The sequence below is a fragment of the Leptonotus elevatus genome, chromosome 9 (genome assembly GCF_054856555.1).
Source record: "Leptonotus elevatus isolate MCC_2025b chromosome 9, RoL_Lele_1.0, whole genome shotgun sequence".
NCBI lineage: Eukaryota > Metazoa > Chordata > Actinopteri > Syngnathiformes > Syngnathidae > Leptonotus > Leptonotus elevatus.
This window is the reverse complement of record NC_141247.1, coordinates 7291628-7304436: the sequence shown is the minus strand read 5'-3', so window position 1 is coordinate 7304436 and position 12809 is coordinate 7291628. Positions and strand designations below refer to the sequence as shown.

The 12809-nt window shown below is 38.7% G+C and overlaps 1 protein-coding gene across 3 annotated transcripts in view; it reads left to right on the top strand.

Moving 5' to 3' along the window:
- Nucleotides 1-12809, top strand: part of tenm1 (teneurin transmembrane protein 1) — a 242043-nt gene that overhangs the window by 168446 nt on the left and 60788 nt on the right. For all 3 annotated transcript variants that reach the window (XM_086085243.1, XM_086085242.1, XM_086085241.1), the window contains 4 exons: nucleotides 189-332; nucleotides 3445-3697; nucleotides 4394-4414; nucleotides 9925-10157. In XM_086085243.1, the coding sequence (XP_085941369.1) occupies nucleotides 189-332; nucleotides 3445-3697; nucleotides 4394-4414; nucleotides 9925-10157 (651 nt within the window). The remainder of the gene's footprint in view (nucleotides 1-188; nucleotides 333-3444; nucleotides 3698-4393; nucleotides 4415-9924; nucleotides 10158-12809) is intronic.

The following is a 12809-nucleotide window of genomic DNA, read 5'->3' as shown; positions in this document are numbered from 1 at the left end:
TTCACAAAAACAAAATAAAATGTAAAAAAATATATATATATATATATTTTTTTTTAAAAAGCAGACAAAAATGTCAAATTAGCCTGCTCTAGTTCTCAGTGGTTAAATTTTACATTGTTTAAATATTGTTTAAACTGAACTCAACTTTAATCTAATGCCTGCATCTGTGTGCATATGTTTGCTTTTAGTGTCAGTCGGCTATGAGTATGAATCGTGCCCTGGAGTTATTCAGTGGGAGAGGAGAACAGCTCTGATGCAGGGTTTTGAGCTGGTGCCCTCTCACCTCGGAGGTTGGTCCTTGGACAAACATCATTCCCTCAACATTCATAGTGGTGAGTATGTCCCAAATACATATTGAGTCAAACTTGACATTTTCTATATTTATATTCTAGGAAACTGTTATCTAGCTGTAATGCTACTGCACAATACGCAATATGCAGAAAACACTGAAGTAGGGGGTGACTTTTAACCACAATGTCTAATACAGTGCCCATGTTGGTGGGAGCATTATAACATATGCAATCGCACCAAGGCGACCAGATGAAATTCCTACTTGCACACGCTGAAAAATAGCTCACAAAATGCGACCAATTTGGTCGCAGTCTCAAGTCCTGAAATGTATGTTGTAAAACTTTTCAACCAGATTCCTCAATAATTACAAAGTCTGAAGAAAGAGCAGGCAAAGAGCAATTTAATCTTACATGCCAGTATATATGTATTTCAGTAAAATGTTGAGCTTCAAAAAGCAGCTTTTTGGCATTACTTAAAAATGCTAAAAGAAGACTTAATAAACTAAGTAAGTGTAAGGTTGCGTTTTACTTTTTCTGTAATTCCTCATTTTAAATGTCAGCAGTACCGGCAGATCACTTGAGTCCATGTTGGTTTTGGTAAAGGTCTTTGTGATTGTATAATCAGTTTATCACTGCACTGCACCAGCATTGGTAGTTAGCAAATGGACTGTGAAACTAAATAAATAAATGCAGCGTGCTCACACCATTGTCTGACAATAGAAACACAATAAAATGCAAATGCAACCAACTGTATAATGAATTTGGCTACATTAAAACGCATGAGTAGTAATTACAGAGAGCAGGGGCTGTGTAAAAGTTCAGCTGTGCATCAGCGTGTGGCGGCAGCAGGTCACTGGACTGGGCCGTCCAAAAGACATTTTCTAACAGATTTTCCAACACCAAAATCATGTTTTTTATTTCATCACCTGGTACGTATGTTTGTCTTTTTATTTGCTACTGATATAATAAAATAGTGATTTGTTAGGCTGTCTGATATGATTCCTGCAGCATCAGTCATAAAAGTGGCTGACTGACTGAAATAATAACTATTGTGGATGATTCCTATTATTTCAATAACAAATGCTGAGCTGCTGTCATTCTCCTATAATGCCACAACAGGGGGGGTGATTGGTGAGCTCTTGCACTGGTGCGGTCTGGTATTCGTAAATTTGCCTATATTTTCTTTTTCTTTTTTAGTGTGGGGGAGACCTATCCTGTGTTATCCACTGAAAAACACATATTTGCTGTTGTTGTGCCAGGTTCTATTATTTATGAAAATATTGTTTGTTAGTGTTGTGGTGCCTAGCAACTACGTTGAACTGAAGGGAGTGCCATTTAGTCAGGCTACATCTTTGTTCAGTAGAAATAATGCTTTGACATTACACTGTGATATCTTTAGGTCATTTTTGCATTTTGTTAATGTGAGAACCTTTGCACGATGGGGAAAATAATTTGCAAGTGTGCGCTTATAAGCTGTTGAACGACTTCATATTTGATGTAGTCAATGCTAAGGTGATGATAGTTGAGTCACAGTCGAATAATTGATGTCATTTATGCTTTTTTTTTTTAAGTTGGCAATTCACTGTACACACATCCAAACACAAGCACGCTCACTCACCTTTTTGTTGTTGTTGTTGAAAATTTGTATATGATCGACCAAGACATTATTGTGAAGTGGAATTGAAATTTCAACTATTTAGTTTTCAAAATTTTAGCCAGATAAAAATCAGATTTTTTTTATTATTTTTTATTCAGCCCTGCTGTATCAATACTTTGTAGAGCCACCTTTCTCTGCAATAACAGCTGCAAAGTATTTTGACATATGTGACTTCCATAGTTGCACATTTAGACGCTGAGAATTTTCAAGTCTTGGTACAGACTCTCAATAGGATTTAGTTCTGGACTATGACAAGGTCATTATAACATGAATATTCTTTAAGGTAAACAAATCCTTATTTATCAGGAAAAAGGAAGAAAAACCTCTATAAATCTGTAAATAACTTTGTGTTTTCGAGAATAGAGGTTTCTGACTTTAATTCAAGTACACACAGACACAAACAAGTTTTTTATATGGATATTGTTTAATATCTACTTCTGTTTGGAGTCACAAAAGACAACAAAGGATTATATACTACGATAAAGCTCAATGAATGAAACAACTAGCATAGAGGTTTGATGCGAAGATTCATGGCTCGGTCAGGTGGAGAGGGGGCGTTTCAGAGAAAAGGTTGACAAGAAAAAACTTACTGAAAATCGTAAATGGGCTCTCACTCTCACTCTTGTCCTGGACTTGTGGGTCATACCTCTTCCACTGTGGCCTGTGACAATGATAGGAGGCACACATGGCCTAAAAATGTGGTTGGGCTTCCAGCCTGGTAGACAACAGCAGGGCTGTGAGATTGGTTTAAAATTGGTGGGAGTCATCCTGCATGGTGTGGGTGTGGTGCAATGTGACTGTCCAAACTGTGGGGAATATTTGTTACAACTGTTAAATGACTTTTGAAGGCAACTGGATTGTTTCTTGGTGTATCAGCAACCCGAATTACTGGCAGTACTTAAACACAAAAAAAAACCTATTCAAATATTGTGAAAGCACACCAAACATGCTTGTAGTGTAGAATACACAACACAGGGCACAAAACAAACTGTCAATGAAACACTGCAAATCACAAAAACAGTGGAATTAAAGGACAGAAAGGAGGGGGTGACAACCGGACACAGATGTAGCAAATAAGCACAAGTTAGCTAATCACACACACAGGAACAAAGGAAACAACAGTAATGGGATCTACAAAATCAAATGCAACCTTCTCAATAAAACAAAGTCTTTCCTAAGCTGCCCCAGATCTAACATTTAGCCTACATGTGCAACTCTACTGAACACTCGGTAACATTTCACAAAATTGATGTTTTTCCATTATGTTGTTGTTTTTACATACAGTAGGTTACATCTAATAGCTATTGCAATTGTTTGTTAGTTTTAGAAATGTGTAATCAAATTTGTCAGGGACTTAGAAGCCTTGTCTGTTGAACACCCTGGAAAACCACTGGGGTCTATCTCAATTCCACTTTTTGTGTTCCAATTTAAAAAGTGTATATTATAAATAAGGACATAATTAACACATTTGTTTTTTGTTTTGTTTTTTATCCACAGGAATCCTCCACAAGGGAAATGGGGAAAATGTCTACCTCTCCCAGCAGCCCGCTGTTATCGCCACAGTTATGGGAAACGGATTCTACCGGAGTGTCTCCTGTGGGCCAAGCTGCAGTGGTGCAGCCCGTGATGTGATGCTTTATGCCCCTGTGGCACTGTCCAGTGGCCCTGATGGTTCTCTTTATGTTGGGGACTTCAACTTAGTTCGCAGAGTTCATCCAGATGGATACACCAGAACCATTTTGGAACTAAAGTGAGTTGCAATTTTAGTATGCAGTTTGAACATAATTGCATTACAATTAATTGAGATATAGTTATTATAGTTAAGGAGTTATGGAGACATGCACTATGAGTTAGTTGTGGCTTTAGTTCTCATGAGAATATGTGTTTGTGATACCTTTTATTTCATTTCATTTTTATTTTGTTTGTCTTTATGCAGAAGTAGTGTATGTACATTTCCGACTCACACACTCTAATCTACTTCTTTGAGCAGAGAGTCTTTACTACGGAATGATGTTTTTGTGGTGGATTATGACAACATCACGCTGTGCTGGAGGCACTACAATCTCTATTGCTCGATTTTCTCAAGTATAGTACCTCAATGGAATTTCACTGTCATTTGTCCTGTAAAATGTTCTTCTTATGTAACTCAACTCATATTCACTGGTATTATTGCATTTCTTACTAATACTTCTGCTTCAGACTTTCATGGTGACTATATTCAATACTTCATGTTCCTGTGAGAAGAAACAGAAAACAGCTTCATGCTTGGATTAATATTTAATATGAAACAATGCAGCCATTTAAATCAACCCTGATCATTCTTTATGGAAATAAAACTCACTTTCTGTAGCTTGTCAAATGTTTTCAGTTCTCACTAGAATTGTGAGTTACATATTTGCCTTCTTTTCTGCTTTTTCTTAAATGCTTCATCGTGGCTTTTTATCAGGAACCGGGACACCAGACACAGGTAAGAAGGGTTTGTCTGCCAATTGCATTGAATTCCCTTTGATACACACACTATACTCAGGATGTATGTTAATATTGCAAATGGCAAAATGGCCCAAATCAAGACTTTGGATTATTTCTGATCATGATATGAAGAAAGCCTACGGCCTGGTTTTGCCATGCAGTTTTTGCTGGCTCTGAGCCTTGATAGTGTGAGCTCTTTCCACCATGTCCACAGAAAATTAGACGTGACACAGAGCGTCTTATTACCTGAACCTTTCTGTATGATCACCTTTATCGATGGTCAGTGAATTTCAAGCTGAACATGTCTGCTTGTGACAGTGAGAGTTTTAAAATGGCATAGGCCAAGGGGTAACATTAATGCAGTACATGATATGTTGGCAAGTGTGAAAATGTTAGAATACGGGTAATGCTTAACCTGTAATTAACTCACTCATCTTTCAAGGCAAAATGTTGTGTGCTAACCTTGAAAATGTTGTACTTCCTAAGATCCGCCATCCATATTATCATGTCATTTAAATCGTAAACATGGTGCATACCATATGAACGATTGAATTCCATACTCTCATTAGAAAAAAAGTATGATTGTACCTTATTCCATTCTTTAGTAATCACGATTTGAAAATAAGTAATTTGAGTGACACCAAGCTACAAGGGCGGCACGGTGGCTGACTGGTTAGCACGTCCGCCTCCCAGTACAAGAGGACGTAAGATCGAGTCCGGGCTTCGGCCTTCCTGGGTGGAGTTTGCATGTTCTCCCCGTGCTTGCGTGGGTTTTCTCCAGGTACTCCGGTTTCCTCCCACATTCCAAAGACATGCATGTCAGGTTAATTGAATTATCCAAGTTGTCCATAGGTGTGATTGTGAGTGTGGATGGTTGTTTGTCTCTGTGTGCCCTGTGATTGGCTGGCAACCAGTTCAGGGTGTACCCCGCCTACTGCCCGAAGCCAGGTGGGATAGGCTCCAGTGCCCCCCACGGCCCTTGTGAGGAAAAGCGCTTAAGAAAATGGATGGATTTATGGACCAAGCTGCAAGCCTTATGGAAAATAATAGGAGAAAACAAGCTGTATGTAAAAATATAATTTTTTTGCACAACAGTGACTTTGACACTAATATTTTTTTGTTTAGTGACGCTCTGTGAATTAGACTTAATATGTCAAATGCTTTGATCATTCACAAAATCCTTGAAAATGTTGTACTTCCTAAGATCCGCCATCCATATTATCATGTCATTTAAATCGCTTTGATCCACGGGATTCCATTGAAAAGAGATACTATGCTTCCATCTGCTGGCCATAGTAAGTGGGTGTTTGTTTGTTTTTCAGCTCATTCATGAAACCAGAGCGAACAAACCAAGACGTTGCTCTGCCCATTAAAAGAAAATTAAAAAACGTAGTTGACATTAATTAACGTTGACGACAGGAAAATAGTTAATTTTGTTTAGCTGTCCATAGCCAGGCAGCTACATGGAAAGGTTGAGTACCGGTAGCTCTCTTGATGCATATTGTTATTGAAGATTGTTATCTAATAATTAGAGATGGTCGAGTACCAGGTATCGGTATCAGGCTGGTAAGTTATCGGTACTGAGGACGGTGGCTGAATCCAGTATCGACCACCTTCTTGTGGCCGTCTTATGATCAGAACAGAAAATGAGTGTCATTCTTTAATTTTGTGCAATTTTAAAGAAAAGTAATACAAAGTACATATATTACAAAACTGACAAATGTTCTAAGTTACTTAAACCTGAGAAGTAAATACTTCTGCGAATACGGCAAAACTGGTAAAATACATATTTCTATTAATGGATGATAAACCTTTAAAACTATACATGGTGTCGGTATACCAGGCCGTCAGATCATCTGACAGGCAGTTGTCTGCAAATGTCAGACCAAGAAAAGTAATGTTGTAAACCCTAATGCATGGAGTGTATTCTTCTGGAGGCACTTAAGATACCCTTTCCTCACCCTCGGGGGTTCTCCTTTACTTCCTGCTTCCATGGCTGCTTTTTACTGTTTGGAGCATATTTCGTTTTTATGCTATACTATTGTTCTCCCAAGTCAAATGCATTAATTATTCATCCACATTCAGCTCTCAAAGCTTTCCTCTCCACGTTTTTCCCTGCAAAGTGTCTATCAGCAAGCGGGGTTTTTAAAGCAAGGTGCCCTCATGGGGAGACAATATGGGATGTACTCAGTGTAAAACCATTGTCTGTTCTTTGCCTTCAAAAGGAACACACAAGGGGAAGATGTCCTCTGCAATATAGTCTGAGAATAAGACAGTCCAGATGACCGAGTCGATCAGCTTGGATAGCTTTTTCTTTTTTAACATGTTCATGGAGCAGGAGAGGCTACAGTGACATTATTTCTTATTTGGTTGTTGTGTTCATACCTCTTTAATTGGCTACATGCCTTTTGAGATGAGCATCTAATTTAGAAAAAAGACAGTCAAGTGATTTGTAATCAGCTCTGTGCACCGGCAATGCTTGCTGAAACTTTAAGAGGCCCAACAAATATTTTATGCTGCAACGAACAGTGACACACTTTGAAACTCAGTGAAAAACTCTCCTTGGATCAAGTTTAAATTATGCATGTGTGATTCAGTGCAGAGTTCTGTAAACAGTTTTACGCTTAATGGACTCCAATGACTGACAGCCCTGGTCTGGGCTGCATTAGTTTTCTGTATGAGCTAAGAATGTTTAGGTTAATATCAAGATGCACTTGTATGCTTCAAGTGGTTTGATTATATCAAGGTTATTCAATTAAAGGGACAAACGGTCAAAAACTGTACAGTCCTATATTCCAGCAAAAAAATAAATTAATATATATTTATTTATTTATTTTGTGGATGACTGGTTAGCACGTCCGCCTCTTAATGTATAGGTCGTGCGTTTGAATCTAGGCTGCGGCCTTCCTGGGTGGAGTTTGCATGTTCCTCCCGTGCCTGCGTGGGTTTTCTCCAGGTACTCTGGTTTGCTCCCACATTCCGAAAAACATGCATGGTAGGTTAATTGGAGAGTCTAAATTGTCCCTTGGTGTGATTGTGAGTGTGAATGGTTGTTTGTCTATGTGTGCCCTGTGATTGGCTGGCAACCAGTTCAGGGTGTACCCCGCCTACTGCCTCAAGACAGCTAGGATAAGCAGCCCCGCGACCCTTGTGAGGAATAAGTGGTTCAGAAAATGAATGGATGGATATAATTTTACGTTATTTAAAAAAAAAACTTTCTTTCTCCAAACTGAGCTGACGTTCACCTTTCCATCCATACTGTACATGGCTAAAAGAGAATAATTAACTCTCCCTGACAAACAAGTCAACATTTTCTTTGTGAGAAGTGTTCATGGTCTGTGTGCTAAGAATGAAATGTTTTTTAACACATTGCTTGATATGTATCAATGCTAATGACTATACTGGAGGACCACCTTGCTAACGCATGAAAATATCTAATGCCTTCTTATTTGAAGTAATATGAAAAATGTATCATGATCACATCAATACTATGGCTGGGTGTTTATAGTGCTCACAGACAGAAATTACATTGAAGTTTATCTCCAGTGTAAAAAACTTTGAAGTATTGATGGGGAAAAATAAATAAATATTAGGTGTTCCCATTTCTGTGTCTAGTCATGGATTTGCCAAAATAATGTGGCTTGTTGCCATGTTTAGGGCATATGTGACATCACCACATTGACAGGACATCATATGCACCCATTAGTTACTATTGAGTGAAATGCCAGATCGCTTGCTTATGGATTTAAATCTTTCCTCCTGACTCGATTATTTATTTCCATCCATCCATTAATTTCCTTAGCCGCTTGTCCTCACAAGGGTCACGGGGGGGCAATCCCAGCTGGCTTTGGGCAGTAGGCGGGGTACACCCTGAACTGGTTGGCAGCCAATCACAGGGCACACAGAGACAAACAACCATCCACACTCACAATCACACCTATGGACAATTTGGAATGTTCAATTAACCTGCCATGCATGTCTTTGGAATGTGGGAGGAAACCGGAGCACCCGGAGGAAATCCACGCAAGCACGGGGAGAACATGCAAACTCCACCCAGGAAGGCTGAAAGCCCGGACTCGATCTTACGTCCTCTGCACTGGGAGGTGGACGTGCTAACCAGTCAGCCACTGTGCCGCCCGATTATTTATTCATTAGTATTTATTTAAAAGGAAATGATATAACCTGCCCCGGCTTTCATATTTGCATACATGACAGCACCTCCTCCTGTCTCATCTCATTCGTCAGCAAACGGGCATCGCCAATCACGGATTGATAGACTTTCCATGAGTATTGACTCTGAAGAGTTGCGTGAATGACTCGGATTCTTCAAAAAATGCTGCATTTCATCAGGGGAATCGGTTGAACTGAGACAGCATTCACGACTTTGCTCCTCGCCGGTGAACATTGCTGCAAACATTAGATGTTACGGCATCTCGACAAATATGTTACGGGAGCTAAACAAGCTTGCTTTAATACAACCAGTGTAAATAAAAAATGCGTACACTTTAAGTCATGATGGGTATAGTCAGTGTTTTCATTCATCTGCAGTATAGCTGACATAACAGTTATCCTTTGTTCAAATTGAAATGGAAAATGAAAAATGGTGTTAATTACTTGTTATCGTGTGTTTATGTAAATCAAGAGTAATATTGTAAAGAGTGTAAAGGGTAATATTTTAAATATGTGGATGCCACGCTTTGTTAACACAAGTATGATCACCTAACTACTTAAATATACTGTAATAGGGTACAATTATAACCAATCTGTTACATAGCGTTAAGACCACGATTTACATCTCAGTATGCTATAGCTGGCTGCTTGTTCTGAGGTGAGTGAATTTAATAAATTTGCCTGCTCTTGGTTATATGCCTTATTTGCCAATAAGAAACATTTCAAAGTGAGTGTCCAGTCGTGACTGAAAGCAAGGGTTATTTTGGACAAATGTTCTTTCCTTTGCTTTGCCTGTAGACAGGCGCAAGTAGAGTTGAGTGTGCAGTGGTGATTTGGTGCTCAGGTCATTCTCACCACTGTGCACAGCTGCCCCATCTGACCAGCCCACCCACGCACAGTGCCGACGTACGCCTCGGCAGAATGCATACTGCTCTGCCGAATGGATGAATCCCACCCAGTTACTCATGCCTGTTAGGCTGTGGGGGCGGGGGAGGAGCAGCTGCTGAGCTTGTTGGACCTGATTTGCGCGTGATTTATATTATATAAATAATATAATCATATTGAAATTGTATATAATCATAACCAACAATACATTTACAATTACATTAATTACATTTTGACAGATCAACAGTATTTTGTCAAAATGTATTTATGGGGAAAAAAATGGTCTTAGCACAATGTCTCACAGACTTGCCACTTTCACATATCATTTCCTGCCTAAAAAATACACTACAAAATCAAAATGTACTCAGGCCATGAGTAATTGTAGACTTGAATGTACTCTGTAAAAGTGTTGCACTTTTCTAACTTTGCTCTCCGCTGACCTGTCCTCAATAGCACCAGCCCGGCCCATAAATACTACTTAGCCATGGACCCAATGGGAGAAGTTCTTTATGTGTCGGACACCAGCAGTCGCAGAGTGTACAGGGTGAGGAACCTTGGTCAGCCGAAAGATCCGTCACGCAACCTGGAGGTGGTAGCTGGGACTGGGGAGCAGTGTTTGCCCTTTGACCAGAGCCACTGTGGAGAGGGGAGGAAGGCCACTGAAGCTGCACTCAATAACCCCCGAGGTAAGATCTTGTCACTGACAATGTTCTTACTAATTGACTGGTTCCACCCATTGTTGCCAAGGTTATTCTTGTTGCACTGTATGGACACATATACTGTATGTAGGAGTCAAGATTAAAGGTTTGTTTTCTGCATGGAACCCTTTTTGGAGGAACTGTACCCGGGGACTGAATCTAGATCTTTTATTAGCATCTTGGTCAGCGAAGCTGACTGAAAACTAACAAAAGTCCAAGCATTTCTAAATGTATAAAGTTTGGGGAAATGTATTTTCTACCCCAGCATGACTGATAAAACAATGTGCATAATGGCATAGTTGTATAAGTTTAGTGTGGAAGAGCTATGCTGTCTATAAAGAGTCATGATGTCCATTCACCCATTCATTTTCTATACCGGTCATCCTATTGAGGGTTGCAGGCAGCTGGAATCTATCCCAGCTGACTACGGCGAAAGGCAGACTACAACCTTGAATGTAATAATTTTACAAAAACAAATTGTCACTTACATTTGTAGAAAGAAGATCCTGAGTTGTTTCACATATGACAGAGCAATATTTTGTTTCATGATGGTGCTCTTTAAAGTTAAACCTTATTGCAGTGCATTTTCGTTAACTGACTGTGATGATTACTGTAGCAATCAAGTATAAAGATTACATCTTTGTTTATGAATCATAGTGTGGTTTGTAATAATATTTGGATGTACTGTAATTCTCTCAGCTAAAGTATTAATGTAATGGCTGGTTATGTTTTGACGACACGCAATCGTTTACAATAGTGATTATCTTCATTGCTTATTCAAACGGCACTTTGAATGGATGCTCTCATGCGTATAGTATAATGCATTACTGGTTTAAAGATCGTACTGTGTGCTGCCAAAAATATCAATTATCCCCAGCAGTCTGCCCCGTTGACTCAAGCAAAAAAAAAAGTGTGAGGCATGCATTCTGGGGTGCACATAATTCACATATTGTCAATACTTACTCGGAAAATACTATTTTTATTATAAGAAACGGTTCTCTCAGTGGAGGGCTAAAGACTTTTCATTGATGGGGCAGTGCTATTCTGAAAAATAAAATATTTTATGTAATGGGAGTCAGGAATTAGAAAATCAATAATTGGATTTGTTGCAACTATACTTGCAACTATGCTTCTTTTATATCATCTTAACACTCTTCACGTTGCTGTTTTAACAATCTTTGTAAATAAATATGTGGACATGGTACAGTACAGTATATTGTTGTTCCACTAATGTAACCTCTAGTTTAGCTTAGCTTTACTGAATCATATTTATCATCAGTGACATATTTGATGTACTACATGTGTAGTTCTGTATATTTGCAACATAAAGTGTGACTGCCACTTTCATACCATATCCGTCCACAAGATACAGTATCTCACCCGTCACGTTCTGATAGGGTCCATCATGTTTCTCATGTTCTTTCAAGGCTTTCTTTGGATTGTTCGTGGATATCAGGAAGCTTCAGTGCACGTTACAATCCCTGGCAGAGTCAAATTAGGTGTATTAGCTCCTCAATAAATATGTGACCATTAATTAAATAATTTGTTTTCTATCAACAACTAATTCAAATACAGTAAAGATTGTAATCCTAAATTCCAAAACATGTAAGAAAGCCCATTATTCACACACACACTGCACAGTGCATGTGTGTGTTGCCAGAAAATCTCTCATACTGTCTGGTTTAGTTGTGTGCACCCGTTTTGCTCCAACCAATTAGGTTTCTCATTCACACCGTGACTGCTACAGTAAATGTTTTCAGATTAAAACTCTTACCAGACATTCACGGAAATCATAGGCTGTCATGTTTGCCCATCCCGTTTCACCGCGTTGTCTCACAACTAACCCATTTGCTGCCGTGACCCCCAGAATAGTGTAAACATAGCCTAAACAAAGGACAACAGTGGAGAACATCTAGGAGTATGTGTTTTTTTTTTCTTGGAATAGGAACGTATTGTTTGAGAAAAAAAAAGTTATTTCCATTGCATTCCTGTTATTAACAAGACATTTTCTGTGGGCAAATCAATGAACAAATGTGTGACCAGCCCAACCATTTAGATACTTTATTTAACTAATTATGTTGTGGCACAGCAGTGCATTAGAAGGTTGCCAAAAGGTGGTACCAGTGGCATGCGGTACATTCTGTGGCTGGTGAGGCACTGACTTTTGCCGAATCCGGGAAAAAAAACAGCCTGTATGTGTACATACTGTAGTTTAGCTTGCTCCCTTACAATAAAAAATAAGTTAATAACAAAAAATAGATTTGAGAAAGATTTCATACACACTAAATTAAATGTAAATACAGTATATTGTGATGTTATATTCGGATAAAGTTCATTCCTCTACCAATTATTGAACCAAAATTATCCTTGACTTTGTTGTGAAAGTCCTTCTAATCTTTAAATTTTGAAAGTCCATGCTTTTGAATGGCAATTATCCCCAGTATTTTATAGAAATGCATGTTAATAGTTTTGCCACAATTAGACAAGCCTAACATTTCAATTCATGCTTTAATGTAATTCCTGCTTATTGGCACTTTACATACTAGAAAAAGAGCATCAGCAGCTGTGAGCTCACTTATTTGCATAAATGTACCGGGTACTTGTATTATTAACCTTACTATAGAAAGACAGTAAAGGTAA